The 19,840-nt window shown below is 34.9% G+C and overlaps 1 protein-coding gene across 2 annotated transcripts; it reads right to left on the bottom strand.

The window, feature by feature from the left end:
• Nucleotides 1-221: 221 nt before the first annotated feature.
• LOC128229945 (eukaryotic translation initiation factor 5B-like) lies at nt 222-13,747 on the bottom strand. 2 transcript variants are annotated; one of them, XM_052941870.1, is made up of 2 exons: nt 13,363-13,747; nt 222-6,406 (listed from the first exon to the last, which is right to left on the bottom strand). In XM_052941870.1, the coding sequence occupies exons 1-2, from the start codon at nt 13,532-13,534 to the stop codon at nt 5,619-5,621; spliced, it is 960 nt and encodes a 319-aa protein (XP_052797830.1). In that variant the 5' UTR covers nt 13,535-13,747; the 3' UTR covers nt 222-5,618. The 2 variants fall into 2 exon arrangements, 1 of the variants encoding a protein (XP_052797830.1); XR_008260147.1 differs by lacking the exon at nt 13,363-13,747 and adding an exon at nt 8,256-8,391 and having other exon boundaries at nt 6,272-6,406.
• Between the last annotated feature and the right edge of the window lie 6,093 nt (nt 13,748-19,840).

Genomic DNA, 19,840 nt, shown 5'->3' with positions numbered 1-19,840 from the left:
ACTTTTGGATGAACAAGCCTGAATTTCTTTACTATTGCTTGACATCAAATTTTCTAACAAGCCCTGCTTGTAAAATTCAGAATTTAAGCAAGTCTGGAAGGCATTTTACCAGTGCAGGGCTTGTGTTACTTTCGACCACTGTCATATACATGCTGATAATAGGATAAACCATTTGCGCGAAGTGTGTGCTTCCTATATAATGTAAACAAATAATAAATGTACATGGTTTTCCAAATTTAATCAAGCATATTTCATTAAACAGTACTATCAGATCATTGATAAGGAAACATTATAAATTTGTGAAAGCATTAAATTAATATATAAAAAATAGGAATGACTTCATTTACTAATAATTTTCTAAGCAAGCTTAACAAACAGACAAAAGGAAACAGTCTATTGAACCAAAAGTGTTGGGTTGATACCAATGAAGTTATTTGTACAAGAATCCAAAGACAAGGAATAATTCACAGAATATTCTTCCTTGACATTACAATAATATACATGGTAAATGTGTAACCTAAAAATAATTTAATAAAACACACTATCAAAATAATTTCGATATATGTTCTGTTATATTAAGCAACATTGTATTTATACAGTATATGCGCCATCTATAAGTAATTTGACGATACAAACTATCCAGAAAAATTTCATCATATATTCTGTTATATTTAGCAATGGTGTGCAGATCCAAAATTTAGTTATGAAATACATATTGTATACCAGAATATTCCTCCTTGACATCTTTAATATACATCGTCAATGTGCAACCTATAAGTAATTTAACGAAAACACTATCAAGGGTAATTTCGATATATATTTTGTATTTTTAGCAATGTTGCAAATGTGTTAACTTATTTATAAGTAATAAAACAAAAAACTATCCTTAAAAATACATATTAAGCAACATTGTGCAATATTAATAATAAAATAAATCTTGTATACCTGGGTCGGTACTCATAAAACTTCATTAAGAGTCATTTTCTAACTTAAGTCTCTTTCCTAATTTTGGTATCTCTTTAGTCATATGAAATAAAAAATAAAGAATTTCCAAAATACATTTTTCATTGACCTTATTGAAAAAAGCATTCTTTAATGTTAAAAACACTTATTTTTTTAATTTGACTATGAAAATCTTAAGAAATCGACTCAAGTTATAAAATGACTTAATTAAGATGCATTATTGAATACATTCCTAGGTATAAAAACAACTTTCTTTTAAAGCGTATTTAGAACATATAAATATCCAAAGCACTTATGATATTTATACATTGATTTATTAGTTTGAAAGACAATTATTTATACACAATGCTGAAACAGAAGAGAAAGAAATACTTCCTACATGATTGGGACCCTACCTTATGCCATTTAACAAGGTTTAGAATACAACCAACAATTACAGCCAATGATATTGCAGATAGGCAATCACAAAGTACTAGCCTCAATCATTAACAATTTCTACTTTCGCAGGTGTAAAAGGTCCCCCCACTGCCCCTCATCCGATACACAATCCCCGCATCAGATTTTCTGTTGACAATGAATCAGCCAATGAGGTTGTATTCTAAGTCAGTTAGATGATCTGAATTAAAATCTTAATGACTAAGCTCACTCCGCCCATTCTTAATCATTAAGATTTTAATTCATGTCATCTATCTATTACTTATATTTGAATGTTTGACTACTGAGCTTGTCCCTGCATTTTCATTGTTTATTGAACCTGACATGGCACCATATCACTGCAGAAACAATGCTACACTGATATGAATGTACATATTTTATAGCTTTAAAGCTGCACTCCCACAGATTGAACGTTTTGACAACTTTTCTATTTTTTCTCTTAGAACGAACCAATTTTTGCGAATATGCATGGAAACCAATTATTTAAGAGTGCTGACAAAAAATTAGATCACAGATTTTCATATTTAAATTCAAAAATTGATGTGTTATGGATTTATCTTAAACCGTTTGTAACTGTTTAAGCCATAAAACATTAATTTTCGAACGGAAATATGAAAATCTGCGATCTGACCTTTTGTCAGCAATCTTTTATCATTGGTATGCAGATTTTACGCTCTTTCCAAGACAATAAATAAAAAAGTTGTACAAAGGGTATATCTGTGAGAGTGCAGCTTTAATACAACAAAATAAATTTAGTATTATAATATTGATAAATGATGTATAGTTCTGGTGCAGGAGTATTTGTTAAATGAATTGTTGTGAATTTTGAATTCATTTTAAATACTGTCAGTGCGTTTAACCATTATGAAGTCAGCACATGCTTAACAAAGAAGAGTTAATAGAAAAATCTAACAAAATAAACAACAATAATGAGGTATATTTACTGGCAGAGACGGAAAAACAAAACATATTGGATACATAGAAAATACCTTTTCAAGGTAAGAAGGTAAATACTTAACAACTATACAAGTAAACAAGGTGCATTTTTCTATATAAATATAAATATAGACATACGTAGATATAAAGTGCACATTTGAATTATTCAAAGCTTCTAAACTAATAGTTACCGTAAACAGATAGTATGATTAGTGATACAATAGTCGAATGACAAGACAAAGCATTGATCAAAATTGATTAAAATTAACTAAGTTTGTAGCTTTATTTATTTAAACATGGACTTCATATTCACCCTGTCAACTCCTCTCTTGAAGGCTAACAAAGACAGGAAAAGACTTCAAACATTGGTCTGCATTTAATTAATAATATTTAAACCCCTCAACAGAAGTAGTTATAAACATAAACATAAATGTTTCTATTTACTTTCATTGCCAAAAGAAAAACTTGAATTGATAAAATACATACTTCAATACGTGGAATTATGCATGCATGCTTGACATTAATCCTGCTATTAAAATTAAGTAGATTTAGACAAAGGACTATTTTATTTAATTCCACACTGCATGTGTGAACTATTATGTGTCTGGGTCTGAAATTTTATTGGGCAACGCTAAGGTCAAAGAAATTACAATGGTTTCTAAAGTATGAATAAAAACATTGCACTGACTATGCATAAGACCTATTATGTCTTAAGTTTAGTAGGGCAGGCCAAATAAGACTTAAAAAGGGTAGATTTTGAGGTCATTCCTAATGAAAGGAAAACAGTCATGGTTGTATTAAATATCACAGAGTGTAAAATTGGTTAAGTTAATTGGTTTTAATGGAATATTTTTAAAATACTTGCACTTCAATTTTAAAATACTTACACTTCAATAACTATGAGAAAAACATTTTGACAAAAATAAACTGGAATAACTATATTTCTTAGGCAATATTTGAATTACAATATCTTCTGAGGCAGAAATCAAGTTAATTATTGAAAAAGGTTGAATCAAGACTAAATGTAACATTTAACAAGCATTAAAAATGTACATGTATATCTCTCTTTCTTAGGCAAGCAAGTGCTAATCTCAAATAAATACACTCTTTGATGTATTACCCCAACAGTCTTTTATTCTTACATTCATTTCAAAAATAGATAACGCTTCTATTAGGGTTCCTTTTAATCAGTGAAAGAAAGCCATATTAAGAAAATCTTTAGAATCATTATAAAACCATTATAAAATTTGCATAATGGCAGACATTCAAAGTGTTCAATATCAATTAATTTATATATATCTGCTATAACCCTAAAACCGAAGATGTCTATTTAAAATACCATGAATAAAATCAGCATAATTGTATAATTAATTGTGAATAGGAACTAAACCTTTAATAGAAGAATTAAAAAAGTCTATACTCTATCTATAGACTCTCTCAGAGTTATATGAGGCCAAGGCATAATTAGTTACTTTTAAAGGGACTCATAGATTTTTTTTTAATTAGCTATATTACGTATGTACTTATTTTACTAACTGGACAAAAATCAAACAGTATCTGGCAGAAACCAAATTTAAAACAGTTCAAGCCTTAAATCAGTGCTTCTCGACTAAATAAAGCATAATTACCTTGTCATCTTTTTCAAAAAATAATAACAATAGAGATCTAATTTGAATTTTTAATGGTGTTTTATCATTCAAACAAGCATTTTATTCACATTTAACATAAAATTAATTTGTTTGATGTCTGACCCAATAAAATGTGAATGTCCTTTTTCAGGTTGTTATGTACAAGATACAAGAAATTCTATTTAAAGTGGGTTATATGTTAACAAGAAACATTTAAGCTCAATCAGCTATTTCCAACATATTGAGACTTGTAAGTTAAGAAAATGAAAGCTTGCAACATGCAGGCTAAATGTTCAAATCTCTTTGAATAAGTAAGGCATTTGGAATTAAAATAGAAGACCATCCATGCAAGTGATAATACATCTTTAATATCAAAAATGTCACGTGACAACAATTCTGGTGCTTGTGCCATATATTTTAAACAGGTTCCTCATTTGTTGCTGATTAGATCAGCTTAAATATTGGTATAGTTGTTTTAATATAAATGTTTTTAAGTGGATTTAAAAGATAATGACTGTATTTCAGTGCAAAGCTATGCAAGAGCACCTTTAATGTCAGTGTTTTTAACCTTTCTGTGAATGAAGCAAGGGCCCTAAGAATTGCGGAATTAGTGACAAATTGCTAAAAATTGCAGATTTATCATAGCATATTTTAAACAAAAAGACAAAGCACAGCCCCTATAATAACTTGGATTAAAAAAAAATCAGGGGAAAAGACTTCATTTGTACTAGTTTAACTTTTAAATGTTGAAAAAAGTGGGCGGGGAGGGGGGTTGGGGCAAAATTCAGCCCCCCCCCCCGATTTTCAGCCGAAAAAACTTATTGAAAGTTAATGCATAGTCACAATAAAATGACATCAGAAAGAGTAACAGCTAAAGTTTCACATTCACAGTTTTATAGACAATATACAAGCTTGCTATAGACATAAAACTAAAAATTCACTGCTAAAACCATTTCCAAACAGTTTGAATATAAATTAAAATCTATGTTATTAATTATATGTACTTCATTGTAATGTATGGCAGTAAATTGAATGGAAATATATTAGCATCAAAGATGCAATTAAATAATGGTTTATAATGAATGTGCCAAAAAAAAAATTGGACACGCTTGTGAAGAAAATAATAAAACACAAACTAAGAATAATGCTTATTAAAATTTGTTAAAAGATCTATTCACTAAATAAATTAAAAGCACCATTCATTAATACCCTAACAATTCCTAAACTAATTTATTGTGAATTAAGAGTTTAGTTTTACAGAACTTAAAGTGACTTAGACACTGCTAATAATTTTTTTTTAAACTTGTTCTTTGAAGGCAGTGATCCATTTTATCTTCTCGCAGATCTTGTGCAGCTGTCTGAGCTTCCTCTTTACAGAGGAACCAAAAGTTATTATGGATTTTGACAAACATTTTGAGAATCTATGTATAAAATTTAAATAAGTGCATCAAACTGTCATCCACATGAACAGCACTTAATTCCAGTAGTATTCTTTTCAGCATAATAATTTACAACAACCATACAAGTGCCTTGGCTTCCAAGTTTACATTAGACTCTGAGCACTGTAGAGCGGGGGACACACTGACAAGACCTTGGTAAGCTCATTTGCATCCGTCATATATTACATAGCACTTTCAGTGTTGGAACACTGTTTACCTAACATGCCACTTCACCTCCTAAACCTAACGGAGTATTGCTCTGACTAGCAATTAGGCTTCTCACAGGGCTAAAGTCAGTAACAGAGGCCCTGACTGGGTCTCTGTCCCTTAATTCTGTAGGTGAGTCCTCAGCAATGGGCGAACCATTGTTCCCATAGTTGACAACCCAACCAAGTCCTTTCTCCTGGGCCGCTGCCAGATACCGCTTTCTGCGGTTCATTTTATATATTTTTATTCTCTCCCTTTCTGCCTCATCATCTTCTAAAGCAAACTCCCATCTAAGACTCTCCTCACTTCTTAACCTAGCAGCTTCCTCTGCAGCTTTATTAATTGAACTCTTTGATGGTTCTACTCTTGTTGTTCTATCCTTTTTTAGCGAAGCACCGTTTGTTGCACTAGTCTTGGAGCTTTTCGCTTTACTCTTTGAGCCATTTTTCGATTTCACAGACATTGTTGAAAGACTTTGAGATATGGACTGAACTTCATTTAAGTCTGAGAATGACACAGAACAAATCTTTCTATCAGGTAAACTAATGTCTTTATAGCCAAGAATACTTGCAGATTGAGTATGTTTTAACACTACAGGCTCAGAAATAGTCCCCGAAGGCAGCTTAGGGGCTGAGCGTGGTTTTGAAATCTTTGACACCTTGGTGCAATCATTCTGAATGATCGTTCGCAGCTGGGTGGTGGCAGGGGGGTTTGAGTCACCGGCAGGGGCTGATTTGCAAGAGGGACTTGGAGAGGCAGTGCCTGCTGGCTGAGGAACTGAGGAGTCAGAGTCTGCTCCTGGAATAGAAAATTAATAAATGTATATATATGGTAAAGGTTTTAATGTTTTATCTTGAGCTTTATAGTCATGTTAATAAAAGTATGATACATGTTGTCAGAAGCTTATACAAACACATGGAAGTCAGACCGTTAAACATTTACATAGCCAGGCTATTTTAATGTTACAATTACCGGCTGTACCAGCGTGGGTTCACTTCCACTAAAACAGTAAACCAGAATACTTATTTATACTTAATTATTATTATATTTTATACTTTTCTGCAATTTCAGTATCAAAGAGTAAAATAGCTATAATATAAGTGTCTTTTGATGCATTACCGGGAAAAATATAATTAGTGTCAAAACATGTGCAAGTCCCTTTAATGTCACTCAGATTTCAATTGAAATATATACAAAAAGAGTAAAAATACAATCTTCAATAATTTACGTATAATGTAGTTTTGGTATTTTGTTTTGCATACAGTTTAATTAAAAATCAATGCCTTTTCAATTGATACCAAAATTATATGGGGTCACCAGCCATGCCTTCAGTAAACATTTTTGTGGTGATCGTTTGCTGTTCTCTTGCAGTATAAGCGCTGCGTTGCAACAGGAATACAAAACAAAACGTTTGCTAGCGTTTTATTAATGCTTGCCTTACTTAACGCATTGCAGGCATCAAAATTTAAATTAATTATCATGGTGAGAGATCACAGCTATCTCAGAGAACAAGCTTATTTGTGGGTTGTATTCCTTAATTATTGTTTTGAATAAAAAGATAAAGATCACATATTTAATGAATAAACACATCTTTTATAATATTATCATTTATAAGTACATTTGAGCTTTTCACATTGAAATAAATTGGTCATTAGTCAAGCTAAAACCACATTTGTTTCATTGATAAGCAAAATATCAAATAGATTTTATAATTGTTTCACCCTGTATCAAAATACACACAGTACTCACAGTATATGCAAACAGTGGCGATTAACTTACACCCCCTGGCTTAAACAAGATATCAAATATTGGCTTTGTTTAACAATTGTTTAACAATATTTGTCAATCAGTTACCAAATGTGGCAAAGATTTCTTTACATATAGGTATTGAATATTTCATGCCACTTAGCTATTGGTTACAAATGACAAACAGTACGTTATAAGGTTACATTCTATTTTGAATTTTACAACTTATAATAATATTTCATTCATTTAAATAAATTTATAGTTGATTGACATTTTGTAAATGAAATTATTTTAAATCCTTTAACTCTTGGTCCCTTAGTAATATTCTATTAAAAAACAACATATTTTGTCCACCATATATCTTAGCAGATTGTATAATTTAGTGTTGTACAATATTATATAACGTTTTCAAGCTTAAAATTAATTATGCCTATATAAGTGTGGGACATACATAGTACAAATCAAATACAATATAATTATATGCTTTCTGATTTAAATGTACAAGAATATATGATAAAATCTTATTTTACGTCAGGAAAAAATTATTTAGAAACATTAATTAGAATTATTTTGGAAATGTAAATTGTTGTATAATCTCACTTAGGTGAAACATCAATATTATGAACCAGTGGTGATCCTTAACTATTTTTTTTTAACAAATTTGATAACATACATAGGATGACTCACTGTACTTAATAGTTTACTGTGAAATACTGTCAATTTTTCTGACTGTTAGAGATTATAAAAAGCAACCTTGGAGATATGACCATGTTATAACAAGCACTCCTTTTTCGATGACAAAAATACCTCAACAATTTAAGAGACAAATATTTTGAAATTAAATATTATTAAGTATTATGTTTTCACTGTAAGTCAACATTAATACATTAACATATATCACCTTAAGCAATGTATTCCTCGTCCTTCTGCAAACCAACCACTTAATCCAAGCCGGCTGAATGGCTCTTTGATATAGGAACTTAATGCCTAATGAAAACTTGCCATTAAAATACAACCCAGCCAAGATTTGATTTATAAATGCTTAATAGATCATTCGTGTTTAACGGAATACAAACTAGCCGACTATGCTTTATTCTTTTATTCGAAATCAACTCCTGCTGAGGATATTAGATACCAGATAGGAAAATATATCTGATTTATATTCTTGTCATTATCAACCTGTGAACAATTATATCAGTTCGTTTCATTTTTCTTAATTGATATCCAGACCCCATATCTTTGTTTTCAAACAATAGAAACATTAAAAGCATGACTATCAGTAAAGATCAGATTCTAAAAAAACAAAGGACAGCATTAATTTGAGATTATGTTGACTGCTTCAAAAAGTCCCTTTTTTATAAATGATAGGCCAAGCAACAAAAGTACTTGTTGTATAAAAAAAATAGTATAATGTTTTGTCAAGCATGGCAAGATTATATACTTATATATTTCTTATGATTTTAACCTCAGAAGAGCTGCAAAGATTAAAGATGTGGTTGATTTTATATAGAAAAAAAATAAAATTTATAAGATAATTAATAATAAATAATGATAGAATAATAATAAGAGGAAGAAAAATAAAAGTAAACAAGAGATGTTTGTCAAACATTATGCCCCCCCTGAGCGCCATTTTGTCAGGATTATATGGACAATTGAATGAAATATGCATGGACCGAAATGACAGCTGATTTGTCGCTAACATTGAATGCCGTTGAGGCAGTTTTAAGATTATGACCATTCAAAGTTTGAGGAAAGAGTGTGTTATGACCATGACCTTTGACTCTATGACCTCAAAATCCATAGTAGTCATCAGCTGGTCACCAAAAATCTAAATGTTAAGTTTGAAGGCCATGGGTGCAAGCATTGACAAGTTATCACACAGACAAGCATTTTTCGTTCAAGGTCACTGTAACCTTGACCTTTGATCCAATGACCCCTTAAATCATAAGGGGTCATCTACAGGTCAGACACAACTCCAAGTCAAGTTTGGGGGCCATGGGTGCAGGCATTGTCCAATTATCGCATTCAAGGTCACTGTGAACCTGACCTTTGACACAATGACTCCTAAAATCAATAAGGGTCATCTCCTGGTCAGGCCCAACTTACATGTTAAGTTTGATGATCATAGATTCAGGCATTGTTGAGATATCACTGGGAAAAGATTTGTTAACTTTTTTGCGTTAAAGGTTACTGTGACCTTGACCTTGGCCTGATGACCCCCAAAGTCAAGAGGAGTCATCTACTGGTCAGGCCCAACCTTCATGTCAAGTTTGATGACCATAGGTCCAGGAATTGTCGAGTTTGCTTTCAAGGTCACTGTGACCTTGACCTCTGACCCCTTAAATCAATAGGGGTCATCTACTGGTCAGGCCCAACCTCCAAGTCAAGATTGAGGGCCATGGGCGCAGGCATTATTGAGTTATCACTCGGGCAACCTTTTATCGTTCAAAGTCACTGTTACCTTGACCGTTGGCCCAATGACCCCTAAAATCAATATGGACCATTTACTGGTCAGGCCCAACCTCCAATTCAAGTTTGATGGCCGTGGGTGTAGGCATTGTCGAGTAATCACTCAGACAACCTTTTACCATTCAAGGTCACTGTGACCTTGATCTTTGGCCCGATTACCCCAAAAACAATAGGGGTCATCTACTGGTCAGGCCCAACCTCCAAGTCAAGTTTGAGGGCCATAGGTGCAGGCATTGTCGAGTAATGACACGGACAACCTTTTACCAGTCAAGGTCACTGTGACCTTGAGCTTTGGCCCGATGACCCCAAAAACAATAGGGGTCATCTACTGGTCAGGCCCAACCTCCAAGTCAAGTTTGAGGGCCATGGGTGTAGGCATTGTCGAGTTATCACATGGACAACCTTTTACCATTCAAGGTCACTGTGACCTTGACCTTTGGCCCAATGACCCCCAAAAACAATAGGGTTCATCTACTGGTCACGCAACCTCAAAGTCAATTATGAGGGCCATGGGTGCAGGCATTGTTGAGTTATCACTCGGACAACCTTTTACCATTCAATGTCACTATGACCTTGATCTTTGACCCGATGAGCCCCAGAAACAATAGGGGTCAGCTACTGGTCAGGCCCAACCTCCAAGTCAAGAATGAGGGCCAAGGGTGCAGGCATTGTCGAGTTATCACATGGACATCCTTTTACCATTCAAGGTCACTGTGACCTTGACCTTTGGCCCGATGACCCCCAAAAACAATAGGGGTCATCTAATGGTCAGGCCCAACTTCCATATCAAGTTTGATGACCATAGGTCTAGGCATTGTTGAGTTATCACTCGGACAAGCTTAAAATTATTTTATCATTAAAGGTCACTGTGACCTTGACCTTTGACCCGATGAGCCCTAAAATCAATAGGGGTCATCTACTGGTCAGGCCCAACCTTCATGTCAAGTTTGATGACCATACGTCCAGGAATTGTTGAGTTATCACTCGGACATGCTTTGGTCTACCGACGGACCGACCGACCGACATACCGACATGCCTGTGCAAAGCAATATACCCCTCTTCTTCGAAGGGGGGCATAATAATAATAATATATATATATTATATTTCCATCATTAACTACATTATATTTTTCAGGTTTTAAAGCATATAATGTTAGGCATTTGTAATTCAAGTACTAAGATTATAAATCATTGCTTAATTTTCTTAAGATTAATTTAAATATGTTTTACTTAAAAAGACTGCACAAACTGTGCTCATTGTTGAAAACTTCCTTTGAATGCTTTCTGGTCAAAATGCATCTTGATATTGGAACTCAAACTCAAGTAATTTAGTCTCAATCTTAATTTCAAGCTAAAGTCCTTATCTTGTTTTTGCTGCTGTTTTTGACAATGACATTTTATTTCTTCAAAAACAGATCAGCTTAAAAATAACAAACAGTACATTATGTAATAAAGAGTTTGCATTTTGAAACATACCTTCATAATTATGTAGCCTTCTTTTCAAAACATATGAAATTTATTGCAACCAATTAAAGCCTTTGCTTGTACAGTATGCTGCTGCAAGCATGTCAACCAGGGGAGGATCCAGGATTTGACATTTGAGGGGGCGTAATTTAGGGTTGAAATCTTTCAATTTGTGCCATTCCATCAGAACCAAAATTTATTCGATACAAAGTGTTGGCAGGGGGTATCATGGGTACTCCTCAAAGAAAATTTTACCAATTTCTAGTCCGAAATGGTGCATTTTGGGTGTATTTTTTTCTCCTACATGTATATTGAAATAAAAAGTACATTGGGACAATTTTAAGTTGGGTGCGCTCCCCCACCCCCTTTGGGTTTGCTAGTGTCAACCTAATAAGTTGCTTTAGTGTTTACCCTCATGCCCCTAGCAATAGTACAGCATAATCAACAGCTGATTCACATTTAATCATGAAGAAAGCCTGTGGCGAAAAAACATCTGCCAATTTCCATTTAGTAATAAATTGACTGTGCCACTCATTTACCCAACTAATGAGTTAGTAAGCAAATAAAACCAATAACTATTACTTAGTGTCAGCCCAGTGGAACATTAGTTGTATAAAATCATTCATAATTTTTACAATTAATAATCAATTATAACAAAAGAGGCCCCTGGTCATTGTTTGGATATATTTTTCATTCATTGTTATGCATACATTTTCCCGGAAACAGGACTGGTGTTCATTTAAATAATAAAAATACATTGTAGTAATCAATTGTGACTGAATTCAATTCAATAGTATTTATATATAGAAACGTATAGAAAAAAATCAATTTGTCATACATGTGAAGTCTTGCAAGGTATACAGTTAAATTTAATAAGATTTTCCATGGTTTTGATTACATTTATTCCGTCAGTTGGTCCTTAAAAGTACAAAATATTGATATATGCATGAAAGATACGTATTAATTTTAATGCAGTATTACGTTTTACTCAATTTACTTAAATGATCAAAACAAAACAAAACATAAGCTTTGAGTACAGAAAATAAGTTTTTAGCCTTAATAAATTGGACTTTTAATTCATAGCTTAACATGTAAGTTGCTTATAAAGTGTAATAATTTAACTTAAATGGGAAGCTGTTATTATTTTCTTCGACAATCTATCAACATAATGGGTCTTCTAGATTGTCATTCAGATCATTGAAATGTACAAGTGTAGGGGCAAGAATGACTCCAAAATTGAGAACATTAATATTTACATGAAATGAGAAAACAACATCAAATCGACAATGGCAATGTTGACTTCTTAAAAACTTATTTTAAAATGCATCAACATATTGAAGGTGGTCTCTAAAACTTCATACATGTACATGCATGCAACAAAAAAATCATATTAAAGTTCATCTAGGGGAGAAAGTGAATAGGTTATCATCTTAAATATATTTTAATGTCATTTAAAACCTTTTTACTAAATTATCATCTCAAGGTTTGCGCTTGTATGCAACAACAAAGCAATCTTTGCTTACAACATACCAGTTGATTTTGCATAAATTGGTATCATATGAATGTGATTGACATAAAAAAAAAAATGCGGCGGATCCGTGGTCTAGTGGTAACACGCTTGACTATCAATCCAGGGGTCGCAGGTTCAATTCCCTGTCGCATCACTAAAAAAATACTTATCGTCTTCCGGGAGGGACGTTAAATGGGGGTCCCGTATGACAGTGCTATACACTGGTGCATGTTATAGGAACAGGGTAGCTCTACCAGGGTTAACTTCTGTCTGTGCACTATGCTCCAAAAAACCTAAAATGACTAAAAATCTAAATGGAGCACTCGCTGAATGGGCAAGGCCTGAGTGCGAGCGAGTATAAATAAGCTTACACACCACCACCATGATTGTCACAATAATCCTTTAAAATTTGATACGAGGTGCTATACTCCGGAATGAATGAATTTAAAGAATTGTGCAGATCAAATAGATTTTTAGAGTTTAAAATCAAAAGATACTGATAGTTTAATATTTACCATTCATCTGATTTTATTTGTATAATTGTACACTACCATAAGAAAACTCACCTCCTTGATCAAAGTTTCCTATTCCTTCTATTTCTAAAGAATCAGGGCTTTGATCACTCTTGACACACTGCTTTTTAGTCTTTTTCTTCCTTTTAGACGCCGATTTTTTCAACTTTTCTGCTGCCATTTGTGACTTTTTTACAATTTGTTTGGCATTAAAGTTTTTATCCATTCCATGCGTATGTCATATCCTTCGTGGATTTCCCTTACAGAATTCATATACATTAAATGTTGTTCACTCTTCTAATTTTGACAGCCGAGCTCCGCCATATTGTTTACACAGCAAATTGATAACAACCGGAAGTAGTTACAAAAACATGTTTTATCGTCATTACCACTTTGAATATCAGCTCTAAACTTCTAAGGGAAATAGAACAAAACATGGATCACGAATTACATTCTAAAAGAAGAATGCTGACCCGAAAAATATCATATTATTTATATAATTTATTGGTTACTATGGGATTTTTTTGGTTTTGTTGGACCGGTGTTTCAGTAATTTTCCTTTCTTTTATTAAGTCCCATTAAGGGGGAGTTATATATGCCGGGTCCCGGGACTGCCGATTATCGATTGTTTCCCTTTGACCATTATTTTTACAAATTGTGTTGACTCTGGACAGGCTCGCGGAGTCTCCTGCAATTCGTGTTTTATAATCCCTAAATTGGTCATGTGACAACACATGTTTTTTTAATAATTGTTGGATGAGGTGGATGGACAAGTTTGTTTAAGTCTAATTTAAACGTGTCAGGCGTTTGTGGATTTTGAGGTTAGTTTTGTATCTGTTCATGTTCTGTATTTGCAATATGTTAAAAATGCCTTGTTTGTTAACGTTTTTTGAATAATATTTCATGTACATGGCTGTACTTGTATATTTCATTATGGCTGCATATTTCTGAAGAACAATGTACTGCACGTATTAAATAATACAGTCACGACCTCTATCTATTTCGCCATTATTAACTTTGCGGTATTTAAAAGAGACGGATGATCGCGATGAGAGCCTTAGTGTACGAGTTCGATCCACAATCGGTAGGTTCTATTGTGAACTTGTAACTGTGATTGTTATGTACTTTGTGTTTTATAAGTGTATTGTTTCTAATGGGATTTGCACATATGAAATAGATGTAGTTCAAACCAGCAGATCAATGGGGTGTTGTGGCCCGGCGCGCGGCCCCCCCCCCCCCCCCCCCAAATCTTTCAAGTTTACTTTTTATTCGATTCTAAGAGGAAAAAAACAACACTCCCCCCCCCCCCCCCCCCCCCCCCCCCCCCCCCCCCCCCCCCCCCCCCCCCCCCCTCGCCCGCAAACACTTTAAGCCAAATAAACCCGGTTCTGATGGAGGGGCGCAAGCCAGAGGATACGCCACTCAAACGTGAATTCCTGAACCCGCCGTTTAAAGGGTTTTGAAAAGCAATTTGTGATATTAAGTTTTAATCAATTATGTTCATGAATTTGTTAAATAATATAATTTAACTTTCCCCAAATATGACAAATATTAAAGACAACGTCTCTAGACTTCTTATTTTGAGCATTTTTTTGCATGGATTTTAAAAATACAGATCCTGTCTGACAACATCCTGATATTGTACTTTCTTGTATTCTTAAAAATGAAATTGGATTTCATTCGGAACTGCCAGGCCATTTCCCATAAAAAATAACCTCATGGACAGTTTACAATATCAGAAATCATGACCCGAGCCTGCATAAAATTAAATATCATGGGACCATCTATGAATAAGCCGGGACCTCTAACTGATAACTATCGGGATAGCTTATTGAAAAGAGCCGGGACCGCTGTAGCCGGTACCTTAGCTAATAACTGCCGGTGTCGTTGGTTGAGAAAAGTCTGGCCAGCTGTTGCCATGGATGCCTATGTTTTGTCCACCATGTAAAAATGATTAGGGGGGGGGGGGGGGAGGGATTCCACGTTTTCAAAAATGAGCGGGAGATTTTTTGTCCGGGAATGTTTTGTCCTAACCTCCTGCGTACATGCATCGCCATTTTACGTACTTCATACCAAAAAATCTTCTTTATTTGGTATTTCATGAATCTACCCTTAGGCTAATAATATTTAAATCAACTATTAAAAGAAACAGTGTTGTAAACAATCTTCTGCAGATTGCAAAAAATAAAGCATTACCGATTCACCGTGTTTAAATAAACTTTTGCACATGCCTTCAACAAAAAAGAAGCTCTTCTGCTGACTCGATTGTTGCCATGTATGTCCGCCATGGTTGGATGCACAAAAATCAGGGAAATTTAGCCTTTTCTTATGTACCTACATTCGAACTGTATTTTATTCCTTTTTATCTCCTTTATTGAAATAAAAAGTAAATTTGGACGGTATAAGGGATCCGATTGGCCCCAACCCCTTCTCCAACACACCTTATCTCCACCAACCACACACTTCTTTACGCATAATAACAACTTTATTTTATTTTATTTAACGAAGGTTACATACTAAGTGTACAATCATTACAGACATACTACTTATTTCCAGCATGGCCTTTACACAAAAAGTATTACAAAAACACATATACTAACTTACATATTAAGCAACATACAAAACATACAATTACACTATCACTATCATACTTTTCTCATGTAATTCAACATAATTATACATGTATTCAACATTTCTTCGACAAACACAACTCAGTTTAATATGATGATTATAAATTACAATAATTTCATCCTGTAAATAATGTAGATACATTCAGTAAAACCACATTCAATCAATATATTTTCAACATTTACATATTTGGTAGTATCCATTAAAAGTTGTTGCAAGAATGTCATATACGTACATTAACACAATTCATGTAAACAATGAACTTTTTATTATAATGTGAATTAAATAAAGTGTCAAGATTTTTTTTTCATAAGTGATAATATTATTCTGCCAATAAGTAGCCTATTAATGCATCGTGTATAACCGTATCTTGATGATATACTTGATGATGAATAAACACATAAAAATGCGAAAACTATTTTTCTTTCTTGCACGTCTGCTGTTACAGACGAGTTATGACGAGTGGCACAGTTTGCATATATGACTATACAATTGAATGTACGTAATGCCGATTTAAACTTAAGTGGTTGCAGTTGTCCTTCTTTCACCACGATGTCAGAGTGGACATTTATTATGACAATATCGGAGTATGAATAGCTTACACCAGTAGCAAAAACTTAGGGAGATCACTGCGTAGGAAATCAACTGAGATGACGAAGACGAACAGACTAATCGTTAATTTAATTATGCCCCCCTTCGAAGAAGAGGGGTATATTGCTTTGCACAGGCATGTCGGTATGTCGGTCGGTCGGTCGGTCGGTCGGTCCGTCGGTAGACCAAAGCTTGTCCGAGTGATAACTCAACAATTCCTGGACGTATGGTCATCAAACTTCACATGAAGGTTGGGCCTGACAAGTAGATGACCCCTATTGATTTTAGGGCTCATCGGGCCAAAGGTCAAGGCCACAGTGACCTTTAATTGTAAAATAAATTTAAAGCTTGTCCGAGTGATAACTCAACAATGCCTAGACCTATGGTCATCAAACTTGATATGGAAGTTTGGCCTGACCAGTAGATGACCCCTATTGTTTTTGGGGGTCATCAGGCCAAAGGTCAAGGTCACAGTGACCTTGAATGGTAAAAGGATGTCCAAGTGATAACTCGACAATGCCTGCACCCTTGGCCCTCGTTCTTGACTTGGAGGTTGGGCCTGACCAGTAGCTGACCCCTATTGTTTTTGGGGCTCATAGGGTCAAAGATCAAGGTCACAGTGACCTTGAATGGTAAAAGGTTGTCCGAGTGATAACTCAACAATGCCTGCACCCATGGCCCTCATAATTGACTTGGAGGTTGGGCCTGACCAGTAGATGACCCCTATTGTTTTTGGGGGTCATCGGGCCAAAGGTCAAGGTCACAGTAACCTTGAATGGTAAAAGGTTGTCCATTTGATAACTCAACAATGCCTGCACCCATGGCCCTCAAACTTGACTTTCAGGTTGGGCCTGACCAGTAAATGACCCCTATTGTTTTGGGGGGTCATCGGGCCAAAGGTCAAGGTCACAGTGACCTTGAATGGTAAAAGGTTGTCCGTGTGATTACTCGACAATGCCTGCACCTATGGCCCTCAAACTTGACTTGGAGGTTGGGCCTGACCAGTAGATGGACCCTATTGATTTTAGGGGTCATTGGGCCAAAGGTCAAGGTAACAGTGACTTTGAACGATAAAAGGTTGCCCGAGTGATAACTCAACAATGCCTGCGCCCATGGCCCTCAAACTTGACTTGGAGGTTGGGCCTGACCAGTAGATGACCCCTATTGATTTAAGGGGTCAAAGGTCAAGGTCACAGTGATCTTGAAAGCAAACTAGACAATTCATGGACGTATGGTCATCAAACTTGACATGAAGGTTGTGCCTGACCAGTAGATGACCCCTCTTGACTTTGGGGGTCATCAGGCCAAGGTCAAGGTCACAGTAACCTTTAACGCAAAAAAAGTTAACAAATCTTCTCCCAGTGATATCTCAACAATGCCTAAATCTATGATCATTAAACTTGACATGTAAGTTGGGCCTGACCAGGAGATGACCCTTATTGATTTCAGGAGTCATTGGGTCAAAGGTCAGGTTCACAGTGACCTTGAATGCGAAAATGTTTCAAGTGATAATTGGACAATGCCTGCACCCATGGTCCTCAAACTTGACTTGGAGTTGTGTCTGACCTGTAGATGACCCCTTATGATTTAAGGGGTCAAAGGTCAAGGTTACAGTGACCTTGAATGAAAAATGCTTGTCTGTGTGATAACTTGTCAATGCCTGCACCCATGGCCCTCAAACTTAATATTTAGATTTTTGGTGACCAGCTGATGACTACTATGGATTTTGAGGTCATAGAGTCAAAGGTCATGGTCATAACACACTCAATCCTCAAACTTTGAATGGTCATAATCTTAAAACTGCCTCAACGGCATACAATGTCAGCGACAAATCAGTTGTCATTTCGGTCCATGCATATTTCATTCAATTGTCCATATAATCCTGACAACATGGCGCTCAGGGGGGGCATAATGTTTGACAAACATCTCTTGTTTAATTTATAAAGAAAAAGAAAACAATGCCTTCGACAGATGGCAAAAGTGCAGATTCGTTTAAATTAAAATAAATTCTTGCTTAATGGTAATTATCTGGTATTTAAGGTATGTTGCGTCGTTTTGTCTTCAATTATGTTCGAAATGAAATATATTTACGTATATTTAAACACGTCAAACTAAACAACTACTCTTGCATTAATTTTGAAAGTTGGAAAATAATTGTTGTACGGTTGAAATTGAGGATTACAATAAAGCAAACGATTCTGAGACAAAAAGTAATACAATGTATTCTGAAGTGGATTGAAGAATTCACCCCTCCTTCCCCTGAGCCCATATATACAACTGCTTCTGAGCCTTTTGACGATTTTTTGTTAATGGTGCTCTATGCTGACATAACAAACGTCAAAATGTCCTAAAAATACTATTCATGCATCACTGTGGCTACCCCCTCCCACCATCAGCAAAAAGTACACTGTGCCGAAACGAGAGCTGATTTGAAAGGAGTACGAGATACAAGAAGCTACGTTGAAAGGAGGGTATTCACATAAGTGCCCGGGGGAGGCTAAAATAAGAACAAGAGACTTGTGAGATAATGTTGAAGAACACTTGAAGTAAACTTAGTAACACTAGAAACAATGTTTATGTTTCTATACAGACAGGTAATACGCCTTAAGTAACCCTTAATAACTGTTTGATAATAGCACGCTGTAATCTCTAGTAGATTTAGGAGGGGTACAACCGGCATTTGCCCGCTCCAAATAAAAAAACAACAAACTTTACGTCAATATCGAAAATAAAATGTAATTAATACGCACAAAACGCACCATTTTGGACTATTAATTGTTAAAAGAACCCCGACCCTGCCAACATTTTGAACCATTTAAATATTGACTCTGAGGATGGGGCGAATGTCAAAAAGTTACGCCCTCGAAAGTAAAGCCCCCTCTATCATAAATTCCTGGATCTGCCCTTGGTAATAACCACAGTGCCGTTTTCTCCCAGACCTTACTTGTTCTTGATTTTTGTGAGGCGAAAACAACTGAATGCCTTGTTGGCATTTATTTTATGTGTTTGTGCTTTATTAATACAGAAGGGCATGCTAGCAAATGCCAGCAAATCGATGAAACATGCCAACCAATTGTTTAAGGTATTCAAGATACAAGGTACATATGTGTAGAATGTGTAGCAAGGCCCGCAACTCTGGCTTTTCCATCAAGAAGTCATACATGTCTAATTTCTGGAGACCATTCCTGAGGTTTTGTTAAGAAAAGCTGTAAATTCAGGGGGATTTTGATAGTATTCAGGGGGATTTTCCAAGCTGGCGAAATATTAAATAATTTTAGACGCAAGTACGAAAAAATGAATTCACATATATTTA

Source organism: Mya arenaria, chromosome 4, assembly GCF_026914265.1.
Source record: "Mya arenaria isolate MELC-2E11 chromosome 4, ASM2691426v1".
NCBI classification, from domain to species: domain Eukaryota; kingdom Metazoa; phylum Mollusca; class Bivalvia; order Myida; family Myidae; genus Mya; species Mya arenaria.
This window is presented reverse-complemented; position numbering and strand designations above follow the sequence as displayed.